The sequence below is a fragment of the Taudactylus pleione genome, unplaced genomic scaffold (genome assembly GCF_031769625.1).
Source record: "Taudactylus pleione unplaced genomic scaffold, aTauple2 ptg000915l, whole genome shotgun sequence".
Classification (NCBI taxonomy): domain Eukaryota; kingdom Metazoa; phylum Chordata; class Amphibia; order Anura; family Myobatrachidae; genus Taudactylus; species Taudactylus pleione.
Window position 1 is genome coordinate 622,102 of NW_028285316.1, and position 26,326 is coordinate 648,427.

The 26,326-nt window shown below is 43.9% G+C and overlaps 1 protein-coding gene across 1 annotated transcript in view; it reads right to left on the reverse strand.

The window, feature by feature from the left end:
• DENND4C (DENN domain containing 4C) overlaps positions 1–26,326 on the reverse strand; it is a 178,444-nt gene that overhangs the window by 25,823 nt on the left and 126,295 nt on the right. The window contains exons 12-24 of the mRNA XM_088459585.1: positions 25,559–25,777; positions 23,557–23,702; positions 23,178–23,213; positions 22,914–23,044; positions 22,517–22,649; positions 21,965–22,171; positions 21,311–21,439; positions 19,430–19,574; positions 17,910–18,056; positions 16,873–17,028; positions 14,791–14,931; positions 12,312–13,450; positions 539–719 (exon numbers count right to left, since the gene is read on the reverse strand). Of these exons, the coding sequence (XP_088315711.1) occupies positions 539–719; positions 12,312–13,450; positions 14,791–14,931; positions 16,873–17,028; positions 17,910–18,056; positions 19,430–19,574; positions 21,311–21,439; positions 21,965–22,171; positions 22,517–22,649; positions 22,914–23,044; positions 23,178–23,213; positions 23,557–23,702; positions 25,559–25,777 (2,910 nt within the window). The remainder of the gene's footprint in view (positions 1–538; positions 720–12,311; positions 13,451–14,790; positions 14,932–16,872; positions 17,029–17,909; positions 18,057–19,429; positions 19,575–21,310; positions 21,440–21,964; positions 22,172–22,516; positions 22,650–22,913; positions 23,045–23,177; positions 23,214–23,556; positions 23,703–25,558; positions 25,778–26,326) is intronic.

The window sequence follows — 26,326 nt, forward strand, 5'->3', positions numbered from 1 at the left end:
TTTCAGAGAGAGCAGCAAGTGATAAAACTTGTCACCTAATTTCTTACTTCATTTTGGAGTTGGAATACTACTTTTAGTAATGGTTAAATGGGATTTTATTTATGAAAAGTTACCAGGTGCATTAAACTAAATTATAAATCCAATGCATTCAAAAATAAAATGCTAGAAAGGTTTTTTTGATCATTAAATAAATAAGGCATGTCTTTCAATGCATTGTTGTAGATCTCAATTTGACATGACAGATCTATCAACATCCATAAACTAGCTTTAAGTTCCAGTTTACATACTGTGTAACTAAGGCAGTCATTTGAAATATTTATTTTCCTAGATTTCAAGTGCAAATAAACAGGACTCTTCTGTGAATGGGGTCATATAAAACCGCTTACCAAAAGGACATATTGCAGCATCAGTGTCCCAAACACAATAGTACCTGCCTTTCATGCTATAGCAATATTATAAAATAATCTTAGTGCAATCTGCACACATAATGAATCCACAGTGCCCCCCGCAGAAAGGAGTAGGGATATAATAGTCGTACTGTTGGAGTAGCTCTGTCTATTTGTGTCTCCACTGCTGCTGCTGCTGCCTAGGCTGGTGGTACTTTGGTTCAAGCTGCTAACAGAAAGTCCTTGCAAACTTGTCTTGGAAGTGGCACAGTCACCAAGAACGTGGTCTTCACCACTCTGAGGAAAGCGGGTTTCACTGCGATGAACTTCATCCTACAATATAGTAAAAGACAGTGTAAGTAGGAGTATGCATATAATCTGGGCAGGGATGAACCTAGTGCCTCTGAAAGCATAAACATAAGCCCTTAGCACAATTTATATTAAACATTTATATATCATTATTAAGATGTACCAATAAAGGTAGAAACCTCTTTAAAGAATTATCAGTTATTTTGCTCCCTCTCAAAGCTAACTGCCTGAGAGAGCTGCTTAAAATTGCTCATTATAGGCTTGCTCTTGAAAATGGGATTTTGGTACCTACCGGTAAATCCTTTTCTCGGATTCCACAGGGGACACTGGAGGTGCTTACGCTGGGGTATAGAGGCGTGGATAACTGGAGCTGGCACTTTAAAATAATCTAGAAGTGTGAAGCTCCTCCCCCTCTATGCCCCATCAGCCCTCAGTTTAGAAAATGAAGACCGAGAGGAGATGGAGAACAAGCGGAGTAAAAGGGAGAGAAGAACACACAATAATCAAAACATACAACATACGGAACAAACCGAACAGGCAGGCGAAGAGCGCTGAGGTGGGCGTCCAGTGTCCCCTGTGGAATAAGAGAAAAGGATTTACCGGTAGGTACCAAAATCCCATTTTCTCTTTCATCCACTAGGGGACACTGGAGGTGCTTACGCTGGGGACGTCCCAAAGTTTTCCCCACGGGCGGGAGCGCTCTGTGGCACCTGCAGAACTAGGCGGCCAAAACGGAATGCCGAAACAGCGAACGTATCAAATTTGTAAAACTTGACAAACGTGTGAACTGAAGACCAAGTGGCCGCACGGCACAATTGTGACGTGGAGGTTCCCCTACCGGCCGCCCATGATGCACCCACAGAACGTGTGGGATGAGCCGAAATGGACGAAGGAGGCCGGCGGTCGGCATTAACCTAAGCCTGATGAATGTCAGCCGGATCCAACGTGCCAAAGTCTGCTTAGATGCTGGCCAACCCCTCCGAACCGCATCATAGAGGACAAAAAACGACTCAGACTTACGGAGGGAAGCAGTCCTGTCAACATAGATGCGGATAGCTTCAACCACATCCAAGGTAGAAGAACCACCAGAGTCCTCCACCCAAGATGGTACCACAATAGGCTGATTAATATGAAAAGCCGACACTACCTTGGGAAGGAAGGCGGCTACCGTCCGGAGTTCCACCCTATCAGAATGAAACAGAAGGTAAGGTGGCTTATAGGAGAGAGCACTCAATTCAGAAACTCTACGAGCCGATGCTAGAGCCAGGAGGAGGACCGTCTTCCAAGACAAGTACTGAATATCAACCTCTTCCAAAGGTTCAAACATGGACGACTGAAGAAACAGAAGCACCAAGTTCAAGACCCAGGGAGCTATCGGAGGTACAAAAAAAGGAGGCTGCAAACGCAAGACTCCCTGAAGAAACGTCTGCACCTCAGGAATGAGGGCCAATTGCCGTTGAAAGAAAATGGAAAGGGCAGAAACCTGCACCTTTAAAGTTCCAAGACGAAGGCCAGAATCCAGACCAGTCTGAAGAAAAAAACAGAAACCGGGACACCGAAAAGTCCTAGAGGGAAGATCCCGGACTGGAACACCACGAGATACAAGAACGCCAGAGGCAATGATAATGCGCAGCTGAAACTGGTTTCCTGGCACGTAGCATGGTGGGAATAACAGAGTCTGGGATTCCTCTTTATCTTAGGACAACGGTTTCAAGAGCCACCCCGTTAAACGCAGTTGCGCTAGGTTGGAGTGTATGAAAGGACCCTGCTGCAGCAGATCTGGGCACAGAGGAAGGGGCCACGGATCGTCTGCCTTTAGGGACCGAAGGTCCGAGAAACAACTTCTCCAAGGCTAGTGCAGAGCCACGAGAATGACAGAGGCTGACTCGTGTTTTATCCTTTTTTAGCAGTCGAGGAAGAAGTGGAATCGGAGGAAAAAGTTCAACGAAGTCCTAGATCCACGGAACTGTCAGAGCGTCTACTGCCACTGCCTGTGGATCTCAAGTTCTTGACACGTATACCGGGAGCTGACGATTCAATTGTGACGTCATCAGGTCCACCTGAGGACATCCCCATCGACGTATCAGCGCGTTGAACATGTCTGGATGAAGCTTTCATTCCCCGGGATGGATATCCTGGCGGCTTAGGTAATCTGCTTCCCAGTTGTTCACACCCGGTATGAATACCGCCGACAGGATTACTGACTGGCTCTCGGCCCACCTGAGAACCTGAGTTACTTCTCACATGGCCCTGCGACTCCGAGTCCCTCCTTGGCGTTTGATGTACGCGACGGCCGTCGCGTTGTCGGACTGAACTCTTACCGGACGAGTTCTTAGAAACTCTGTTGCTTCTATCAGAGCATTGTAGATCGCTCTGAGTTCCAACACATTTATGGGCCACTTTTGTTCTAGAGGGGACCATCGACCCTGTACATGATAATCGAGGACTACAGCTCCCAATCCTCGAAGGCTGGCATCCGTTGTTACGATGATCCAGTCCCACACTCCGAATCTCCGGCCCGCAAGATGATTGTTGGATTGTGTCCACCAGAGAAGGGCCACTCTGGTAGCTAGGCTCAGACGGATCTGGCAATGTAAGAGCAGATGAGACCCTGACCCCTGTGTTAGTAGGTCCAGCTGAAACACCCTGGAGTGGAACCGCCCGAACTGTAGTGCCTCGAAGGCCGCTACCATCTTCCCCAGGAGACGCAGACAAAGAAGGAGGGACACCCTCTTTGGTCTGAGGACCAGCTGAACTAACAACCGGATATCAAGGGCCTACTGGACGGAAGATCCTCTGTGATGCCGTATCTAAGACCATGCCCAGAAACAGGAGCTTCTGGGACGGATTGAGATTTGATTTCATGAAGTTTATTATCCAACAGTGTTGGAATGTGGTTCCCAGATGGGAACGTGGAGATAGGCATCCGTGATATCCAGGGATAATAGGAACTCTCCTGGTTCCAAGCTCGCAATAACTGACTGCAGAGACTCCATTTGGAACCGATACATCTTCAGATACAGGTTCAATGACTTGAGGTTCAAGATGGACTGACCGATCCATCCGGTTTGGGTACTACAAACAGGTTAGAGTAAAACCCCATACCTCGTTGATGTTCTGGAACCGGAACTAGCACAGATGATACTACTAGAGACTGGATAGCCTCCTGTAGAACCCTGACCTTGTCTGCAGGTATTGGCAGACTTGTAGTGAAGAACCGAGGTGGAGGGGGGACCTCGAAGTCTATTCGGTACCCCAGGGAAATCAGTCTGCGGATCCACGGTTCTGGCGACGTCTGGTTCCAAACTTGTTGAAATCTTTGCAGGCGGGCTCCCACTGTAGGTGGTCCCAGGTGGGACGGAAGGCCGTTATGCCACCTGTTTCTCAGCTGGCTTAGGCTCCTGTCTACGTGCAACAGTGTGTGGGCGGCCTCTACTCTGTCGCCTCATGCTTGGGAGGGAGCCCCTCTGGCTCTCCCACGAAAGGAAAGTGGCGCTCGAAAGGAATGAAACGAAGGTCCAGCGTAAGCTCTTCTGGGAGCCGATGCAGTTGACGGGAGGAAGGAAGATTTACCCCCCCCGTGACCTGGGATATCCATTTGTCTAATTCCGGGCCAAACAGCATGTCGCCATTGAATGGTAAACCCTCCACCACACGCTTGGATTCTGCGTCCGCATGCCAGGCGCGCAACCAGAAAGCTCTGCGGCCCGAAATAGCAGAAGCAGATATGCGAGCACTAATCTGACTAATATCTTTTGATGCTTCTCCCAGGAAAACTGCAGACTCACGGATGTGTTCTGTTAGTATGCGTAACCTGCTCAGGAAGTACCAGAGTCCAAACTGGACTGGTCAGCCCAGCAAACCACAGCCTTGTTAACCCAAGCAGTAACAAGGGTGGGCCTAAGCTGAGCACCAGCTGCAGTATAAATAGATCTTAGCGTTGTCTCCAATTTACGATCCGAAGGATCTTTTAGTACTGTGGCTCCCGGTACTGGGAGTGCCTCAGAGAGACGGGAGACGGACGCATCAACTGGAGGGAGCGTTTCCTACTTCTCCATCATGGATGATGGAAAAGGGTAGCTAGAAGGAAACCGGCGCGGAATTTGGAACCGTTTATCCGGTTGCTTCCAGGCCACTGAGAGCTGTTGTTGAAGCTGCAGTGAGAACGGAAAAACCGCAGATTTGGTTGTTTATGAAATAATTCACACTCCTGGGATGCAGGAATAACATCTTCAGGTAATTTAAGGATTTTTCTGACCGCCAAAATTAGAGATTCCACCCCGGGAGAGGTGGACTAACTCTAGAGGGGTATCGTCCTGTAACGCTTCCTCCAATTCCCCTTCCTCTTCCGTAGCGAGGAATTCCTCGTCAGACTCTTCTGACTGGAGAACAGTCGATAAAGGACGCTTTTGTGTCGGTCCTTGTAAGGAAGTGGAGGGTGCGGACACAGCTGTACCCATAACCTGTACCAGGGTGTCAAGAGACTTGGTTAGCCCAGCAACCCAGGGAGGCTGAGACTTACAATGCTCAGCTAACTCAGACGTTAAATCCGTCATTACTCCTACCATGTCAGCGGCCCATGGAGGCGCAGGTGAGGCAATAATAGCCATAGGTGGATCAAATGCTATACAAGCATCACATAACGTGGACCCAGCAGCATGCGGCTTGGTTAGTTTATTGTTACACCTAGAACAAACAAACATCCTTTGAGATGCCTTTGTTCTGTTTGACATGGATACACACAGTCACCACACACAGAGGGACAGAGTATATACAGAAGTAAAGAAAACAGAAGGCTGGCTTGGGACACAGAAGAGGAGATACACCCCACTCCCTTCCCACAGATCAGATTCCCTGCACCCCCAGTGTATTATGCACAGTCTCTGTACCAGAGCCTTCTGTGCTTAACTTGTAGCTTTGTAGCCAGGAATGGGGAGCAAAAGAATCCAGCCTTCAGTTCTGCTGCACTCTTCCTGGATAAGGGAGAGATACAGGCATGAAACAGTTAACAAACGGCAGCCACGCTGTTACTACAGCCGCTTGCCGCGTATAGAGAGACAGCCCGCGCTGCTTAGGCTCCGCCCCTTCTTCATGCCCTAAGGGCTCCATTATGGCTGCTATGTGGTCCATCCCCCCCCTCCCCTCCGCGCTACCCGCATGTATCAGCGGGGAGAGGGGAGAAGCAGGGAGCCGCGTGTATCAGCGGGCAGAGGGAAGAAGCAGGGAGCCGCGCGTGTAGCGCTGTGTACACACAGCTTCCCTTAAACAGTGCAGGGCAGCGCCGACAGCGGGCTTCCCTTACACAGCGCACAGGTGTAGCGCTGTTTAACTATGCTATGCACACACTAACACAGTGCAGCATGCTGTGTTAGCGCTGGGCAGCGGGGCAGGAGCCGGGGGATGCGCAGCTTGTTACTCACTGCGTGTCCCCTGTAGTCTCTCTCTGGCAGGTCAGCAGTCTTCTCTTCTTGTGTGAAGACTTAGCAGTGGCGATAAGGAGCTGTCAGAAGCTCTTGTAATGAGCCCTGTGCACTCCTTCCTGGTGCTTGCTAAAACACCAGGGCGCCAGGTACCCGGACCCCACCTTTTAGATAGGTGGCGAAGGGTACCTATAGGAGTGTAAAAGATGCTTTTAAATAAAAAATAAATAAAATAAATGTATTTGCTGGAGAACAGCATAATGTGACCAGCTCCATGAGGCACATTTTCTAAACTGAGGGCTGATGGGGCATAGAGGGGGAGGAGCTTCACACCTCTAGATTATTTTAAAGTGCCAGCTCCAGTTATCCACGCCTCTATACCCCAGCGTAAGCACCTCCAGTGTCCCCTAGTGAATGAAAGAGAAAGTGGGCATTTAATATTAAGGTGCATGGATTTTAGGATTATCAGATGTTAGACTGAGGACCTGTCAATAACAAAATAATTGTCAGCGAGTAAAGTGTAATGGTGTAAAATAATATTGTTGCAACACTAATTAAAGCTAGAGCAAAATGTGAAAAATATTATATGACAAAGAACACACTGTCATACTTCTATTAAAGTCTGTCCTGCACTGTAAAACTAGCTTTGAGCCTGATTTAGAGACGGACAGGTAACACATACAATGTAACTGCATTCTCTCACAGATCACATTTACTAATATATGCTAATGACTTCCAAAGCACAGCCGGGCAGACTCAATGCCCACTGCTGCCTTCTTATGTCCCTACGATGGCATTCAACAGCGTAAACATTGGTACCATCAACGCACATCGGGCAGTCACACAGCATGTTAGTCAACACAGACCAGCTGCAAACACTGCAGCTCTCCTGACACGCAGAGAGGTCTCATGCTGCGTAGGCAGGGGCGTACTTATAATGGTTGCAAGGTGTGCGGTGCACATGGGCTCCTGGGTCCAGGGATGCGCAGACACCGCACCCAATTTCATATAATTACCTCTCTGCCAGCCCAGTGCTGGCTGCAGCGCTGCAGAAATCACCAGGAAAATGGCCATCGCGGCCCTTTCCCCGGTGATTTGCACATGCGTAGTAGAGATGTCCCGGGAACACGGTGCGGTCACCATGTTCCCCGAGACCTGCGCAAGCGCAGTAGACTCTGGCACGATGCCAGAGTCTACTGCGTCACCGGAGAGGAGGGGGCCCGATCAGAGCCTGCGTAAGGGCTCCCTCCTCTCTTAAAGTGCCTCAGTGCATAGGGCATCGCAATGACTAATTTATGCATGCCCATGTAACTGCGTTTAAACAGTCAGACCTGCCCGCGTTCTTCTAACCACCCCCTGGTTGCCACCCCCAAACGCTGACTACCTGTCACCCACTTTGTGAATGGTTCCTCTAAACGAACGTAGTCGGCAAAAAACAATTGCTACGCGTGCACAGTGTGGCGTTCGTGCATGCGCATTAGCAAACAATCGCTTGTTCTGCAGAAATATCTGCAGTGCTTCCGTCTCTGAATCAGGCCCTTTGACCAATAAATTCCTTCTTAACAGCAATGTATGGTGTTGAATATCTTTTTACATAATTTAATGCTTGCACTTCATTTTGGTTAAATGCATTTCCATTAGTATATACTTAATAGATCATGGAGGAGGGAGAGCAAGAGAAAAACTGTATGAAAGCTATTATTACACATGAATCATTTCCAGCTGAATCAATTACGTGTTTACAGAATCATTTTAATTTTTCACATGATTTTCCTTTAAAGTACCTATTTTAAACGACAACTGTGACAGGTGCTAGTAACGTGAAGTAAGCCATGCTATATCAGGAATTAACCCTAGAGATTATGTAACACCAGTATACGTGGTCACCACAGATTTGTATTAATTCTAACACAAAGCCCTCACCATACAAAGCAAGACCCACTGGAGAGTACGTATTGGTGATAGTGGTTAATTAAGGCCCATGTATATATCTAAATGAAAAAAAAACAGGACATCCATATTCATCTGAAGTTTGATCTGGCCATACAAACTACCCTGTACTTCATTTTAGGTCCTAAACAAAAGTAAACTGAAAGAAAAAACTATTCCCCGGAACTCTCTATACCTGTGTTGGTAGAGTGTGGGATATGCAGAATTAGGCTGCACCTGTTTCAGATGTATGTATTTCAGTAAGTACTGGCTGGAGCTAGTAGGTACTGGTGATGATTTCAGTCCAGCTCTGTATGTGTGGGAATTAAAGCGTTCTCTATCTTTATTAACAGCATTACTTGGAGCTACAAGAGAAATGGTGCTGCAGAAATTGGATGACTCAGTGTAGCAGCTGTAAGAGTTAATAAAACTAATTACATATAATTCATAGAGGATGGACACATCATTGGAAAGATTCTCAACACTTACAACATTACATTTAACATCTATAAGCAGTAAAACATCTGCACAAATAAAAGAAAAGCTATCCGCATTCTGAAAGATTGCATGGGAGTTTTTTGAGATGTCCTGCCACAAATTTCAGGTTCACTTGAGAAAATGATGAACAGAAGCTCTGTCTCTCGTCATTGCAAGCTACCACTCGCCCGTTAGCTGCACAGAAATGCAATATCCCCACCAGCAGCTACAAATTTGATTCTGCTAATTTAGGATTCATGTGTCATCCACATCAGGATATAACTAGGGGTGTGCAAGCTGTGCCACCACGCAGGGCTTAGGGAGCAGCACCGTCACTGCCCTATGGCACCTGCCTGCGGCTTGCTGGGTTCCTTGAACTGCAGAGCTGCCCGGGGTGTCCTTTTGATGCTCAGGTAATGCACCCTGCAGGGCTGTATGGAGCATCCTTCAGATGCTGCAGGCACTGCTCTTGCTCCTGGTTGCGCCATCCCCAAAAATATGACCTCACGTTAAGGCAGGGCTCGACAAATCCTGGGGGCCAGGTCGCCATGGCTACCAGATTTTGCAGTGAGGGAGGAAGCAGATCCTCATCAGCTCTGGCAGAGATTCATGCCTATAGTATTGCGGTGTTCATGTCATGCACAGGAGTGCATGTGCTGAGTGTCGCCTGCGGTCACTGCTGTGCCTCTGTCCGTCCCAGCCTGCACTGACGACTCCTCTCCATCCTGGCCTGCTCTGATCCCTGCTGTCTGTCCTAGTCTACGCTGATCCTCCTGTACGTCCCCGGCTGTCTACTGTCTCCTATCTCCGGCTGCATAGAGCTCTCCGGTAGTAGGGTCTATGGTGTGACCACGAGGGGAGGGGGGTTTTATTGTACTTTCTGGCACCATTATTTTATGTGAAATGTGGTCCATTATTACTGGAGGGTGGGGGGTGGAGCAGGGGAGCTGTGCAGAGCAGTGAAGGGGCCTCCAGTTTACTGTATTCATTCAACTGTGACCATTTTGTGGACTACTATAGTGTGTATAACAGTTGCATAACACACACCTGTGCTCCTCCCTCACCCCTGTAATTTTTTTGGGGGGGACGGTGGTCAGGCTCCTACACTTTCATCCTGGCTCCTAGATTTTAGAAAAATTTGTCAAGCCCTGCGTTAAGCGATAATTTTCCACCTTGCTATTGCACTGCATCCTCACCTGTTATATTGTAAAGTCTCGTGTTTCATGTACTTGTATATAATTTGCGACATGATCCTATCAATGCACAGTCATGGCCAAAAGTTTTGAGAATGACACAAGTATTGGTTTTCACAAAGTTTGCTGCTTCAGTGTTTTTAGACCTTTTTGTCAGAAGTTACTATGCTATACTGAAGTAAAATTACAAGCATTTCATAAGTGTCAAAGGCTTTTATTGACAATTACATTACGTTTATGCACAGAGTCAATATTTGCAGTGTTGACACTTCTTTTTCAAGACCTCTGCAATTCGCCCTAACATGCTGTCAATCAACTTCTGGGCCACATACTGACTGATGGCCGCCCATTCTTGCCTAATCAATGCTTGGAGTTTGTCAGAATTTGTGTGTTTTTGTTTGTCCATCCGCCTCTTGAGGATTGACCACAAGTTCTCAATGGGATTAAGGTCTGGTGAGTTTCCTGGACATGGACTCAAAATTTCGATGTTTTGTTCCCCAAGCAACTTCGTTATCACTTTTGCCTAATGGCAAGGTGCTCCACAATGCTGGAAAAGGCATTGTTCATCAAACTTATCTTGGATGGTTGGGAGAAGTTGCTCTTGGAGGATGTTTTGTTACCATTCTGCCTTAAGTAAAGCATCCGGAGACCATTCATGTGTTGGGTTGCTTCTCAGCCAAGGGAGTGGGATCACTCACAATTTTGCCTAAGAACACAGCCATGAATAAAGAATGGTACCAAAACATCCTCCAAGAGCAACTTCTCCCAACCATCCAAGAACAGTTTGGTGATGAACAATGCCTTTTCCAGCATGATGGAGCACCTTGCCATAAGGCAAAACTGATATCTAAGTGGCTAAGGGAACAAGACATCGAAATTTTGGGTCCATGGCCAGGAAACTCCCCAGACCTTAATCCCATTGAGAACTTGTGGTCAATCCTCAAGAGGCGGGTGGACAAACAAAAACCCACAAATTCTGACAAACTCCAAGCATTGATTAGGCAAGAAAGGTCAACCATCAATCAGTATGTGACCCAGAAGTTGATTGACAGCATGCCAGGGCGAATTGCAGAGGTCTTAAAAAAGAAGGGACAACACTGCAAATATTGACTCTTTGAAAAACTTAATGTAATTGTCAATAAAAGCCTTTGACACTTATGAAATGCTTGTTATTATACTTCAGTATACCATATTAACATCTGACAAAAAAGGTCTAAAAACACTGAAGCAGCAAACTTTGTGAAAACCAATACTTGTGTCATTCTCAGAACTTTTGGCCATGGATGTACAATGGTGTACAGTATGTTGATACTTTATAAATAATGTATGATAATAGTAATATCAAATTTGACATACAATTCAGTAAGACCCTGTGTGTCACATACAACATTGCAGTCTGACATCCCTTTTGAGCAGCAATTGTGTATATACAAACTATCAATGCCCTGTTGCCTACCATTATAAGTACAACCATGGAATTTAATGACAATTTGGTTTGTTACCATGGTAATCAAACTTTACATGCAAATTTCTCATAATGGCATTCTCAAAATTCCTACACTGAAATGTCTAGTGCTGTTTCCTCTGATCACCCTAGTGCACATATGTGGTAGGGGTGTGTTAAAGGGGATGCGGTGAATATCCCGACTGCAGGGATTCCGGCGCTGGAATCCAGACACTAATCCCGTCACCGGCATCCCGACTGCCGGAATCCCGAAGGTAAGTAGCGGGGTTGGGGGGAGAGTTAGCATTAGGCACTAAGGGGGTAGAGTTAGGTTTAGGGTGTGGGGACGTTAGGTTTAGGCACCAGAGGGGGAGGTTAGTGTCGGGCACTGGGGAGGGAGGGTTAGGGTAGGAAAAAGAGGAGGATTAGAATACTGACCAACAAGTGTCGGTATTCTAACCCTGTTGGGATGCTGGCGTCGGGATTCTGATTGCCCAGATCCCGAGTGCCAGCATCCCATACCCATCCCAGGTTAAAGAGCTGGTATAAAATACAGTTTGGAATAACGCCAGTAGAGAAGATCATGGTTACTCAGTAAACAATGGTTTAATTTTTATTTCAGTGATTTCTTTTGATGTACTTTTGAGAATATGTGCCTCATTATTTAACATTTTGGTTAGGAGTCAGGAAACTCAACACTATTTAGCAATCTTTTTCCTGTTCTATTTACGTACAGATGAATGTAGAGATAAGTAAAATGAATGCAGATGTTAGATCAAAAACACAAAACAGTAGTTAGTATGTGCTGTGTTTTTTTAAACCGTGTGCACTATGCATCTGTTTTTCATAGGAATTCACGATCAAAAAGATTCAGTTATCATTGCATAAGGAGTTTCAAAAATGGCAAAATAGCATTACTGTGCCAAAAAAAACAGATATATAAAGGCGTAGCTTTGCACTACTCGTGAAACATATACCAAAACAATGAAAATCATCAGGATACAGCATACAATATAATCAAAACTAAATTTTTGTAATGAGTAAAATTAAAATCTTTTTATATCTTGTGTTATACATTAGAAAAGTCAAGATTGTGGTCCATTAATATGTTAACTTTTCATGACTGACATAGTGCATTAAATATACCACACACCTCATCATCGGAGTAGTTGTAGGCAGATGCCACTGCTCCCCACATCTTGCTTGCTACTGTGGCTGCTTGTTTCATGCTAGATTTTAGCACATCCATTTTGGGCCCAGTCAGGAGGTGGTCAAGCTTTAGCCCAGGAAGAGAGTTGACCACTGAACCCAAGGAGCCATGTTGTGAGTTGTGGAAAAGAGCAGTCAGTGAAAGTGACCGTTCCTTCTGGTTTCTTAGGTGGTGTTTTGGGCTGATAGTAAATGTTTTGGACCTGGATACTGAATTTTTCTGATTCTCGCTCTGCACATCAGGGGGAGGTATAGAATCAGCAGGCAGACTGGATCTCCTTTCAAGGCTGCCTTGCTTGAGATTCCCAGTTCCATTTGCAGACTCTGTACTTCTAAGTTCTATGCTAGAGGATTTGCTTCCAAGAGGGCTTTTCAAGTTCATATAGCTTTCAATTTCATCTGCTAGGTTACGTGCTACAACAGGGGAGATGGTCTTCTCCTCAGCTGGAGATGGAGCCTTTTCCACAGATTCTGACATTAGCAGAGATAAAGGATCAAGACCCTTTTCTACGCCTTCCCTTTCTACTGCTTTGGGCGGGCCATAAAAACTATTTCTCTTGTTTGGTTCCTCTGCGTCAGTAACAGAAGCAGAAAGATGATTTCTCTCTTCTGTGAATTTTAAAGCTTCAGATGCATCTACTGTAACTTCTTCTTTGACAGTATCTAATGGGTCAAATATTTCCTGCAATCTCTGCTCTGACACTTGCTCTGGAGTTTGCTTGACTGTACCTCCAAGACTACAAGTCCAGCTCTCATCTCCTTGATGTGGGGTTTGGTTGTCTATGCCTTCATAGCTGAACTCTTTGTTTGCCTGTGGATGTGGTGGTGTCTTGGAAAGTGCTGCAGTAAGGATCCTGGCATCTGCTCCCATCTTCATAGCAATCTCATTGGCCGTCATGTCGAGACTTCCTTTCTTTAGCATCATGCATGCACGACTCTCTGCACTGAAGCTACAGCTTCTCTCAGAAAACACCTTCAGCCTCTTCTGAGCCCTGTCCCCAAGTTTCTTACCCTGCACATCACTGGAAAAGACTGAGTCGTCTCCAGAATCCTGAACTGTGGTCTGTGGCCCTAGTACACTGCCTGCAAAAGAGAAACATACATTTTAACACAGAGCCAAATAATAGCCTCTCTAGAGATACGAATACAAACATTTGGACAACATAATAGCAACATGATTAACATTGGTGCACTTTAATGCTGGTTCCATGAATTCTTTCTGACCAGGGGTACTAACAGTGGGGAGTTTGTATGTTCTCAACATGTTTATTTGAGCTTCCTGGTCAAACAAATGAAATAAAACATTTGAATTAGTTAACTATGGTGTGTTAGAGAATTTATATTGTATGGGAAATATTAAAAACAAACATTTTCTGTAAAGCACTGTGTAATATGTTGGTGCTATATAAAGATTACTAATTATAATAATGCACACAAGCTAATAATTGTTCTTTAGTAAATGTACATCTTGTCACTATTTTTAGAAAGACTTATAGTATCTAAGGAGATGAGGTTACTATTATGACATGCATAAATAGTTTTAGGCTGCAATTCTCCTGTTTTAAGGGCTGATACAAAGTTGCATGCAAAGTGGCCACAATGTGTGCTTGAACATAGATGCAATTTATATATATTCCAAGTCGTCTGCATGCATCTATGTGGCTGCATCACCCCTATGCATCCGCTTGTGAGAGCAGCAGTCACCACTATCGGAATACGTGTACCAGCCCTATCTTGGGTGCAAGAAATTCATCTGAAATCATAGAATATTTTGTGTACGCTTACCTCTGAGTAGCCAGCAATTCCGTCTACACATCCATGATAAATTTAAACTAAATGCAACTGTCTCAGTGCTGCCTAGTTACATACATTTAGCTGCATGTGGAGATCCGACGGATTTCCATGCTGCTCTGAATAGAACTTAGCGGCATGCGCAGATGCAGCTCTGAATTAGTCCCTTAGCGTCTAAAGTGGTAACTCAATATCAAGGAAAAGTAATGAGCTAGGCAATTAACCAAAGACTGAATTATTCCCTAACTGTACTAGTTTAGAAGTCTTTAATTCTACCATCACTGGTTACCAATTTATTTGGTTTAGAGTCAGACCTATGCTTGCGTGCCACCATGCAATATTACATTAATTACATCTTTCAATGCCATAACATATGAGTACTAAGCACAGCAACAGGTTGGCATATGAACACCATCATTTTATTTATTTATTTAGAGAGGTCCTATTTCCCCAGATTATTTACCTTACAGAACCACTATTTAGTATTTACCAAATGCCCTAACTACACAGTGATCTCACATAACTGCAATGCATCTTCCATACAAAAGTAATAACTTTCGCTTTCATGCTACACAAGTATTTAAATTATTTTTGTAATGTAACACAACAGTTCTTAAAATACAGTCTCTTACCACTACTGCTTTTTCTCATGGTGACATCAAAGATCCCAGAGGACACTTTAACAATGCTGCTTCCATACGGAGGTGATTCAGGTGGACTGGAAACCTCAATAGTTGCCAAGGGCTTTTCGCCTTGACCCTCAGTGTGTAACGCTAAGCAAAGAAAAGGACCATAAAATAATTCACTAGTACTACTAAGAAGAAAGGAGTTAAATGATATCTTTAAAAATATATTCAAGTTTAATAAAAGAAAACTACAAAGAAAGATGATATATGTAACGGTCTTTTAATTTATATTGAGTCAAACAATGCACGTTACCAGACAGCTTTGTACATCCGGAATCGGTATGTAATACCACTGGCCGCATGGCCGGCAGTTCGAATCCTGGCAGCGTCAGGCCAACAGAGGAACAGATCCCGGCAGCGGCAGCCCTGGAAATCCCGATCGTCCCCAGGTAAGTACTAACTAACCTAACCTACCCCCCTAACCCTCTCTTAGGGGTGCCTAACCCTAATCTCCCCCCCAAGTGCCTAACCCTAATCCCCCCTCTAAGTGCCTAAACCTAACCCCCCCCTTCCCCGTTGCCTCAACCCCAGTCCCCCGGGGGGGGGAGGCGGGAATTGGTGCCTAACCCTGACCTCCCCCTGGGGGTGCCTAACCCTCCCTCCCCCTAGCCTAACCCTAACCTCCGGGGGGGGGTGCCTAACCCTAAGTCCCCCCGGGAGCCCTAAACCGAACCCCCCCTGCGGCTCTCCGCTCGTGGCACCCGGCATACCTTCGATCGGGATGCCGGTCCCCCGGCATCTGTGAAATGAGCTGCGTCTACATCGAGACGCTGGTCATTTCAACCTCGCCGGGATATGACAGTCGGGAAGCTGGCTGTCGGTTTAATGTCAGCCGGCTTCCCGATTGCATCCTGTACATCCTTGTGCATATCTGTGAACATTGAGGAAAACTGGCGTAATAAGTGGTGATGTAAGAGGCTTTCTTAACGGGCGCCCGACAAAGCAATTCAATTGTTGCTCCATTTAAGAGCGAATAGCCGCGGCTACACACACACTTCTGCTTGCACCCTCCTGAGATGCGAGCAGAAATGGGTGCCCAAACTTTTGTTTGGGTGTGCCAATGAGGATGTTAGACGAGTTTAGCCATTTTACATGGCTACACCCAGTCTATTTGGGCGTGACAAGCGCAATAATTAATGGGCGCCCAAATCAGTTGAAATGTTACATTAGGCACCCATTAATTAGTGCGCCTAAAAAAAACAATTGAATCATCTCTGTAATGTCAAGATTATTGAATTTGTTTTTTTATTTATGCCGCATCCATAAATGTCCCCTGAAATCTGTACACAATATACACGTTTTTTGGTCTGTGTGTGAAGGCATGGCAAAAGACATATGGGCACAACTATAATAATTGATCAAGGGGTTATTAACTAGTGCAACCACTGTTACCTACACTTTGCAACACATTTATAATGTATCCTTTTTTCCAGCTGTGACTCTTGACATATTCTAGAGGTAAAAGTAGAGATGACCTCAACTCCTTTTGATCCTGCACTATAAATAAACAAATGACGGCTTATGTTATGTTACAAAAGGGCACTTCTATAACTAAATACTAAACCCACTATTCATCAGGGCTGGTTATAAAGCAATCTTACTTCCAAATAAGGACACATTATTCAGAAAACCAGCAACCACAAAGGCCATGATCTGCAGTAAACATGAACCACTTGGTCTCATGGTTCAGGTATTATAACATAACCGCATGGACAACTGATTTCATCTTACTTACAACTCCTTATATTTTCATTGTGGAAGGGTTAATTGGTATTTATTACAACTTAAATTGTTATATCTGCACTGCACATAAATATTTTATATACATTTAGTTCCCAAGATATGCCATAGATACATAAAACAAAGATTTAAGAAGTGCTGTACATTGACCATCCAATAAAAGTGGCTAAAGTTAGCATAGAGGTACTCTACTCTGCAGTGTGACTGAGTTGTACATACTACTAATGTACGGTAAATATAAGTACGTGGCTGCTGTAGCTTGTAAACGTAATGAACTTGATAGCCTACCTGAAACATCAGCAGATAAAAGTAAGTTGTCATTTCCCCCCGAATAGTGCTTGGCAGTAGCATCTGCCTCTGTACTGGTTTTCTGGTCCTCATGAAGGAAAGTGCTGTCTTGGTGGAGTTCACCTTTGGATCCTGGCCTCTCATGCATCTGACCCCCTACAAAACACAAATAACTATGATAGTCCTATAGCTGGTTTCGGAATCATCCTATTTCTACACTGCCTTGCATTTCATTAAAGATTATCTTTTACTTTAAAAGCAGTTTTACACCAAGAACAAACTGTGACAGGTAGGAGAAGGTGATCTGTGTACCCTGTAAAGAATCAGACAATTGCACAGCTTTCATGCGTTTAGACTCTAACACTGAATGACACAGAGCCATGGGTGTGAGGTTCATGGGGGATGGAAATGCTGTATCAATTAATGTACACAGCTCCAATGCATTCAAAGGGTATTTATTACACTTTTGCTCACATCACCCGTTCCCAATAAACTTTCTAACTTATACTTCTAATAACCTTTGTGACCCAGCTGAGAAATCAAAGCTTAGCCAGTCCTAAAAGAGCACGAAACACACAAAACTCTGCCTCCCCCTCCCAAAAAAAACTAAGAAAGTTTTTAAAGGTATAGCAACTTGACCTACAGTCCTTTGTGACCCAATTACTAGCCACCAGTTTAAAAGCAAGATGTCCACCATCAGAGCTTACATTATAAAACATGTCCTGCATTAGTAAAAGCACAGCAAACCTTAAGTAAATTAAATGAAAGCTAGAGACATAAAACTCGAGTTCATGCTGTACCTCTAACCCAGATAAAGTATATGGGCAGATTCAAATACAAGTGAGTCACCATTGGCAGCTCGCATTACACGTACATCGGGCAGTTATGGTAGGCTGATTCTGTTTGCACCTCCATAGGCTGCGAGAAGAATCAGCATTCCATAACGTAACGTGCATAGTCAACGGGCGCACTCCGGCGGCTTCCTCGGCTACTTGAATCTGCCCCATAGTGTAGTGTTAGTAGCTCCTGGAGTATACCTGTGCTAGAGTGTTTATCAGTAGAATCAAGCCTGATTAAATTCCTCACGAAGAGAGTGTGCTCCCCAAGGTTAGCATCATTAGAGTTATCCACACCATGATGGCTCACCAAGTCCCCAACACTCCTACGTGCAGCACTTTGATGAGCTGAAGAGACAAGACACATTAACAAACCATCCATACAATAGGACATTTCAGTATGGCTATGCTATAACTATAGATCTTATAAGTGATATCATTATGGAGATGAACTGGAGAACAATTTGAGGACATATGAGACACATAGTATGTTTCAAATTAATTAGATGTCTTCTGCTTAACCAGCTTTCACAAAAAAAGTGTACCTTAATATAAAAACAATGACTTGTTTCTTCTCTGAATGAAAGCGCATTTTAATAGCTATAAACCAGGGCAAAAGTTTGTCAGTAATTTGCTAATGAGTGCTTCGGGCATACTGAGAATATGATGTTACCAGCACATACTGTACGTAGCAGCACACAGCATTCCCTCAATCACCATTCTTTTTACAGTCAGTAAATAGTTCTGGGCTACACTGTGACTAAGATAAATAAGTTGTACAATACTTGCAAATAGTTCAATCTTAATGGATCTGGGTGAGGCGCATTCCAGGGAATCTGTCACTAGCTCAAATTTATTTTAGAAAACAAAATGTTCCCTGCAATTCATTTCACACATTATTCAAATTGAATTACACTCAGCATATTTGTCAGTGATACACTTCAGCAACACATTTGTTTTAAAGTACTGAAGACGTGATTATGTGGTGCGTGGGGCTGGGGGATATACCCACAACCTGCCTAACTCAGGATAAATGTTTTTACCAAACTAACCAGGTAAACAACAGAGCCATTAATACAGCTTGGCACTATGTAAAGTGTAGCCCTTAGATGTTAGTAGAGCTGCAACACTTTTAGGAATCTCTATTGCAGCTATATTATACCTTGGTGAACTGTAAACTCAGAGCATACTAAAGGTGCGTACACACTAGACGATTTTTTTAAACGATATTGCCGATAACGTCACACCATTACGACAATTTTGTTTAATCGTCTAGTGTGTACGCACCTTATGAGTCAATAATGCTATCACTGGTTACATTTTCTCTAGTAAACAGCCAACTGGAGTGGACATCATTACATTTATCAAAGCAAATATCTGATTGGTAGTTTGTGCCACAACATATTGTAAAATGCGGACTGAAATCACTGAGAGAATAGAAACATCACATTAAATTCTACATAGATTTGGTAAAATGAGAAAGGTTACATTTGTACAGTTGTTGTCAGAGTTTGGTTTAAAGCAAAAAAAATAAATTTAAGTGAATTTAAAATGTGCGGATATCTTTACTTAAAAATTACAGAAAACGAGATGTGCTTTAAAAGGAAAAGAAATTTGTAAATGGTTGACAATGTTCGATGTTAGCAATTGCTGCTATTTACGAATTTAGAAGAATTTAAGTGAATATGCAAATAGGTGAGGAAAGGCCTCACAGTTAGTACCTGAGAGCAAAGAGGCCTTAGACACTGGCTTTGTTCTTTTCATTGGCTTTCGAAACTGAGCCAAACCAAATATCACATTTCGGACTTTTGTCCATAGAAAATTTCCACTTCGGTTGCTGCTCGGCCATGAACTCAGTAGTACAACCTGGAACCAAAAAATGTGTGTAATTATCCTAGCCCATAGGTTCTCAAACTTTGTCCTCAGGACCCAAACAGTGTTTTTCAGGTCTCCTCACAGAATCACAGGTGAGATAATTAGCTCCACCTGTAGATCTCTTAAAATGTGTCAGTGAGTAATGAATACACCTGTGCACTTGCTGGGTGACCTGGAAAACGTGACCTGTGTAGGTGTCCTGAGGACAGAGTTTGAGAACCCGTGTTCTAGCCTAACATTATCTTTCACATTTACTATGTAAGTATCTAAGCTCTGTGCACATGGAACATTGGCTTGCACGGGGAGTTGAGTTATTGCAGCTTAAAAAAGTTCCTCTCCAAATTAAAATCATCTGTCTCGAGTCTATGCCACAGAGACAGCAGGGTACTGCTAAGGATGAAATGGTGGTAGCCATGGAACACAGACACAGCACTATGGCCGCACATGTAATAAAAAAAAGATTAACCAGGCTTTCCAGATAAATAGTATTCCAGCAACTTCGTCTGAGTCTCTCACTCTCCTCACTGAAAGGCAAATATAATGCGTTCTACATGGAGACATTTTTAATAGATGTTCTGCAGGCAAAGGAAGTGAATGCGCATTATGTTAAACTATATTAAAGAATGACCTCCAAAAGATAATGGAGAAACTGGGGCGATAGGAGAATAGAAAATCTCTGAAACCTGATACAGCGCAGACTTGAAGCTGCTGAAACTAGAGAAGATAAACCAGAAACCATGAGATGTAATATGTAATGTGTACATAGTGGGTTTGACTAAGAGAGTCAAGGGATAGATGCTGTGGAGTGCCAGAAAATACACTTAAATATATATTAGGAACTAGCCCTTTGCCCTATGTGTCACCATATAAAGTCCCACAGACTACCTCTGCACAGAGCGCTGTCACAATACAAGATAGTTCCACTGCCGTGCTAGGGATACATTTACTACTGAAACAGTGCATTAAGGTTAATAGGAATTTGAGAAATGATTTATGCTAATGCCCTGCTATTCCCAACCAAACTCTGTTATTGCTGGGTTACTACAACACTCCTTTATTTGTGGATGTCCTGACATGGCTGGAGACTGCGACTAATAAAACGCGAAAGCAGGAATGGACTTATTGCAGACTTATAGTCCACCTGGTCATTATTATTATTATTGCTCGAGACCAGATAACATAATGCACTTAGGCAGTAGCTCTCTCATTTACATGGAGAATGTGGATTGGGCCTTTACGTGTCTGTATGCTAATTAGTAGTTTTGTTATTTGGCAGTGATTTTTTTTATAGGCTATTAAAACTAACCGGTATATATATGTACATCGGTGGGCTCTCGTCCTTGGGCTGAAACTTATACAGGGATTTCCTAGGTCTGGATATTATGAATCATGGATACATATAATTTTGACTTTGGTTTGAACGCTCAAGTTATTTATTTCCATTTCGTTTGAAAGGTAATATATCTTGTGCTGTCGAGTCTTGGGGAAGAGGGGGTTAAAGGATTTTGTAGAACACTTGCTAATACAGTATTAATATGCCAACTCCTCTTTATAATACATGGCTAAGATTATTAAGATTAAAGCTTGATTTTATGGGTGTCTTTAAGGCTGGATTATACCCCTTATTTAGTAGAAGAATCACCATAAACATTGAGAAAACGTACCTAAAATGGAAGAGAATGCTATAATACATAGACAGAAAAAGTGTGACCCGGTATAAAGCTTACCTTGTTATAATAACCATAAGTGATTGCATTAGGCTGTACTCCAGCAATCTTCATTTCAAATAAGACTCTTACTGCCAAAGCGGGGTTCTCCCAAAGTCCGCACAGCTGCATCACTACTCTGTAACACACCTAAAGGAAAAGAACTAGGTAAACACACTGCCATGCAACTGACCTTCTTACCACATGGAATCACAAAGCAGTAGATAGAGATAGCGAGAGATGAAACGAAAATCAGATTGGTAACAGGATGTTTGTACAACAGCCTTGGCTAAAAGAAAACAAGTTCTAATAACCCTAACTCATGTGAGCTCAGGGCATAAGGTCAGCAATAAGTACAGAAACCTTTCCTCCTCCTTTCTAATGCTGCAGTTCTCATTTAAGGTAAAGTGTTACTGTAGATGGCAGCCATCACTCCAGAGCAGTTTCTTAGCCGTCTCCCCAGGTAGCTCAAAATGCCATGATTTCAGGATATTCCCTGCCATGCACAAGTGTTAATTGTATTGACTAAAACAGTAAAACATTATTACTCAGGGAACGCCTCTAAGCTTATCTTTCTAGAAGTACTTGATGAGAAGATTTTGCAGTAATGGAGGATTTTAACCATGATTAATATAGATGGTGCTTTCTGATTGCATGGAAAATACAACCAATCACCTCATCCAGGGGATCCACTTCAGTCTTCCTCATTTTTACCAGCACATCATAGGACTTCTGAAGAGCTCGGGACTTTGAGTGAGACACCTTGACGTACACTGGCAGGCAGATGAACCACAGGCTGAAACAATGGCTAAACAAGCACTTGGGCCAGTTGTTGGCATTGTTGTAATATTTCCTGGCCAATTTGTGAGCAGTTTTAATCTCCTGCAGGGAAAGTAAACATGGCAGGTTTATTCTACAGGATATTTTCATGTGGTTTATAAGTAACAAACCTTACAGAAATAATCTTAAAGAGCAGGCAGATATGCTAAATTAGAGGAATTCCTCTAGCTACAATCGATACAATTAAACAAAGGAGACAGTTCATATTGTATTACTGATGGTGTTGAAATTGTGACATACTATTTATTATTAAGGCTATGTAGATAAACAGATAGCACGGACTGAGCAGGGGCGATAGCCAAGTGAGGCACATGGGCCCAACTATAATTTACTAGGACAGGCCATAATCACAATCTGTTACATACAGTACTCACTGCAATCACTTACCTGTTTGGTCCTTTTAGCAATAAATGTAGGGCTGCTTGCAGTTCGGCTGGCTTTTGTGTTCCCATTGAAGGTCAGGTACTGCTCTCGTGTCCGATCGAAAAGAGCATAATCAAGCCTTGGAAAGCTTTTGTAACTAAATGACATAAAAAAAAAATATATTATATATGTCATTTAGTTACAAAAGCTTATATATATGCACCCAGTACCATATATACCATAGCACTTATAGCACCATTAGCTGTCCTAAAAAAAATTTCAGCACATTGCTAAGACTATAAGTAGGTTGAGGAAACCTGGTAAATGAAAGTGATGTGGAGTACAGACGATAAAGTGTGCATAGAGACATTACAATAAAGTGTTGGGATTATACTTTGTTGAGCAGTATAAGATTCAGTACCTGTATTTAGGAGCTGGGTCAGGTCCATCCTCTGGTAGAGGCTCAGGTGGCATTATAAACACTGTGTGTTCACTCTTCTGTGACTCATCCAGCTCTATCAAACGAGTGTCCTCTGGCAATTCTTGATCTACCTGCCATGCAGACAATGTGGCCATTAACAGCGTAACGAGTTAAACAAAGAAAAATGTAAGACCCAAGGAAGATGTTTGAAACCGACACTGGAGAGTGGCAACAGTTTACTTTACAAATGACAGTGACACATACCTTGTCCCCTTTTTCATTGCCTTTATCAGGAAACAGCTGACAAACAATTAAACAAAGATTAATTCAGGGAAATAAGTACATTTCAAGATTTAGTTTAATATGCTAGTTAAACCAGTCCTAATATTTTTTTCCAATGCAACTACTCAAACATTTCACAGCAAGTTATAATACAGGTCCTCAGATTTCTGCAAAATAGTTTAAAAGTTGTTACAGTGAAATTTTCTTAATAGATCTTTTGATATAGAAAATTAAAATACAACAGATCAGTAAAAAGGTAACAATTAGAGAAATATGGAAACAGAAATGTATGTACTTATAGACTTTAAGGTATAGATATAGTAACTTGTGCTCTTAAGACATGCCATGTTTCTATCAGTACCTTTTCAATGCAGTCATCAAAGAAGGCCAGGCTGGTGTCCTTGTCACTGACAAAGCTGCACTCTTCAATAAAGCGGATGAAGATCTGGGTTTTTGTAAGCTGGGTGTAAAACTTCATGTGAGTGCGATCTCTGCTCTTCATAAACCCTGTAATAGGAGAGAGTTTATTTCATTTAAAAAAAGGATAATATATTAAGTATCACAAATAAACACCTATAACTTCATCATAACTAGTTTTTTTTTGTTTAATCACATTCACATTGTGTAATATTCAAATTTAGTGGTGATGATATACATATACATTTTACTGTGTATTTTAAATATATTAATGTAACTTGTGTTGATATATATAGAGGCACAGCGAGAGCGCGCGAGCGAGGCCCGGCACAGGCACAGCGAGAGCGCGCGAGCGAGGCCCGGCACAGGCACAGCGAGAGCGCGCGAGCGAGGCCCGGCACAGCGCGAGAGCGAGGCCCGGCACAGCGCGAGAGCGAGGCCCGGCACAGCGCGAGAGCGAGGCCCGGCACAGCGCGAGAGCGAGGCCCGGCACAGCGCGAGAGCGAGGCCCGGCACAGCGCGAGAGCGAGGCCCGGCACAGCGCGAGAGCGAGGCCCGGCACAGCGCGAGAGCGAGGCCCGGCACAGCGCGAGAGCGAGGCCCGGCACAGCGCGAGAGCGAGGCCCGGCACAGCGCGAGAGCGAGGCCCGGCACAGCGCGAGAGCGAGGCCCGGCACAGCGCGAGAGCGAGGCCCGGCACAGCGCGAGAGCGAGGCCCGGCACAGCGCGAGAGCGAGGCCCGGCACAGCGCGAGAGCGAGGCCCGGCACAGCGCGAGAGCGAGGCCCGGCACAGCGCGAGAGCGAGGCCCGGCACAGCGCGAGAGCGAGGCCCGGCACAGCGCGAGAGCGAGGCCCGGCACAGCGCGAGAGCGAGGCCCGGCACAGCGCGAGAGCGAGGCCCGGCACAGCGCGAGAGCGAGGCCCGGCACAGCGCGAGAGCGAGGCCCGGCACAGCGCGAGAGCGAGGCCCGGCACAGCGCGAGAGCGAGGCCCGGCACAGCGCGAGAGCGAGCGAGGCTGGCAGAGAGAAAGAGAGGCAGCCAGATAGAGAGCGATGGGCAGGCAGAGAGAGAGGCATAGAGATCTGCATATGTTACAAAGCAGTGGTAACTATTTATGGCACTGCATTACATAATTAATTTACGTTATTTAAATTGGTGAGGGACAGGAAGCACTTCCTGTGACCGTCTGAGCCTTCAGCTGAGACCTACCTTCTTTAAGCTCAATCAGTCCATTTTTCAGCATTAAGCTCCATTGGCACCAGCTCTTATTCTGTGCTCTGCACCACAGCTCTTCACTCACAGAACCAGCTCTAATTTTATAAAGTTATGTCTGTCTTTTTTTTTTTTTTTTTACTGATTAATGAGATGAAGGTTAGAGGACAAAACCGGAGACCATTGAAGTGTATCAGATGGCCTATGACTGATCAAAATGGTCAGTGAATATTTATCCAATATCACGCTCATGCATGCGTATCATTTAGACCACAGGTTCTCAAACTCGGTCCTCAGGACCCAACACAGTGCATGTTTTCCAAGTCTCCTCACAATCACAAGTAAAATAATTAGCTTCACCTGTGGATCTTTTAAAATGTGTCAGTGAGTAACGAATACACCTGAGCACCTGCTGGGTGACCTGGAAAATGTGATCTGTGTGGGGTCCTGAGGACTGAGTTTGAGAACCACTGATTTAGACACAAGTTTAAGCAGTTTTGCCCCTTCTTCCATACTGCAATGAAAAAATGCAGTACAGCTTCCCTGTGTTTTAGCCGTACTAACATGTACCGTATATTATAATCATCTGCATGTATGGTCTATATCTATTCATTGTATTTATTAATATTATTTATCTTTTAAATGTGTTTAAATATGTTCTTTAAATCTGTGCCACAAAGACTGAAGGAATTTGAAGAGCCCAGTAAGATAAAAGTTTCCTGATTACTTACCTTGGCGGTCAAAAAGAGAGTCTGCTGCGGTGGCCTTCTTAGATGGTGCCTCTGTGATGGGTCTCAAGTAGGCCCTGTATCCTTTAAGAATGGATGCCATGAAGCGGAGAAATGCCTCTTGAATTTCCAGTTCCAGATCCCTCATTTTCTTTTGCCATGAAAAGTCTGCTTCAATGGGAGTCATCTCTATTGCACTCTCCTCCTGGGGTTGTTTGTGTACTAGGATGAACAACACAATTCTTACTGCCATTTACCTCCACTCTCTATACTCACATATTCACTATGCATTAATCTTCATCTTAACAAAAGTTTTTGGTTTACCTCATAAAATCTTGCATAATACATGTAACTAGGTTGTTTAGAATAGCTGCCATTCTAACAAAAACAAGTCAGCAGTGTCTCCAGGTGTCCTGCACAAAGTGAAATGCCAATCTGTAGTACATATTTAAAGACATGGAATATCAAAAGAGATACCAGTCAACCAGTATTTACACATAGTACCAAGGCATCTAGCAACCTACTAGACTGCCTACGTACTTGAGCACTGCCCTAAGCCAACCAGTTGAAAAACACTCTAAGAAAGTTTAAATATTGAAGACAATGGAACACAAACAAAAGTTATTACATTGTTATTTTTATCCAAAAATATACTGGTAGGTTAATTAGCTCCCACTGAAAAAAATCATCGTAGTGTGTGTGTACATGCGGTAGGGAATATATATTGTAAGCTTCACTTGTGAATGGCTAAATATTCTCTGTAAAAGGCTG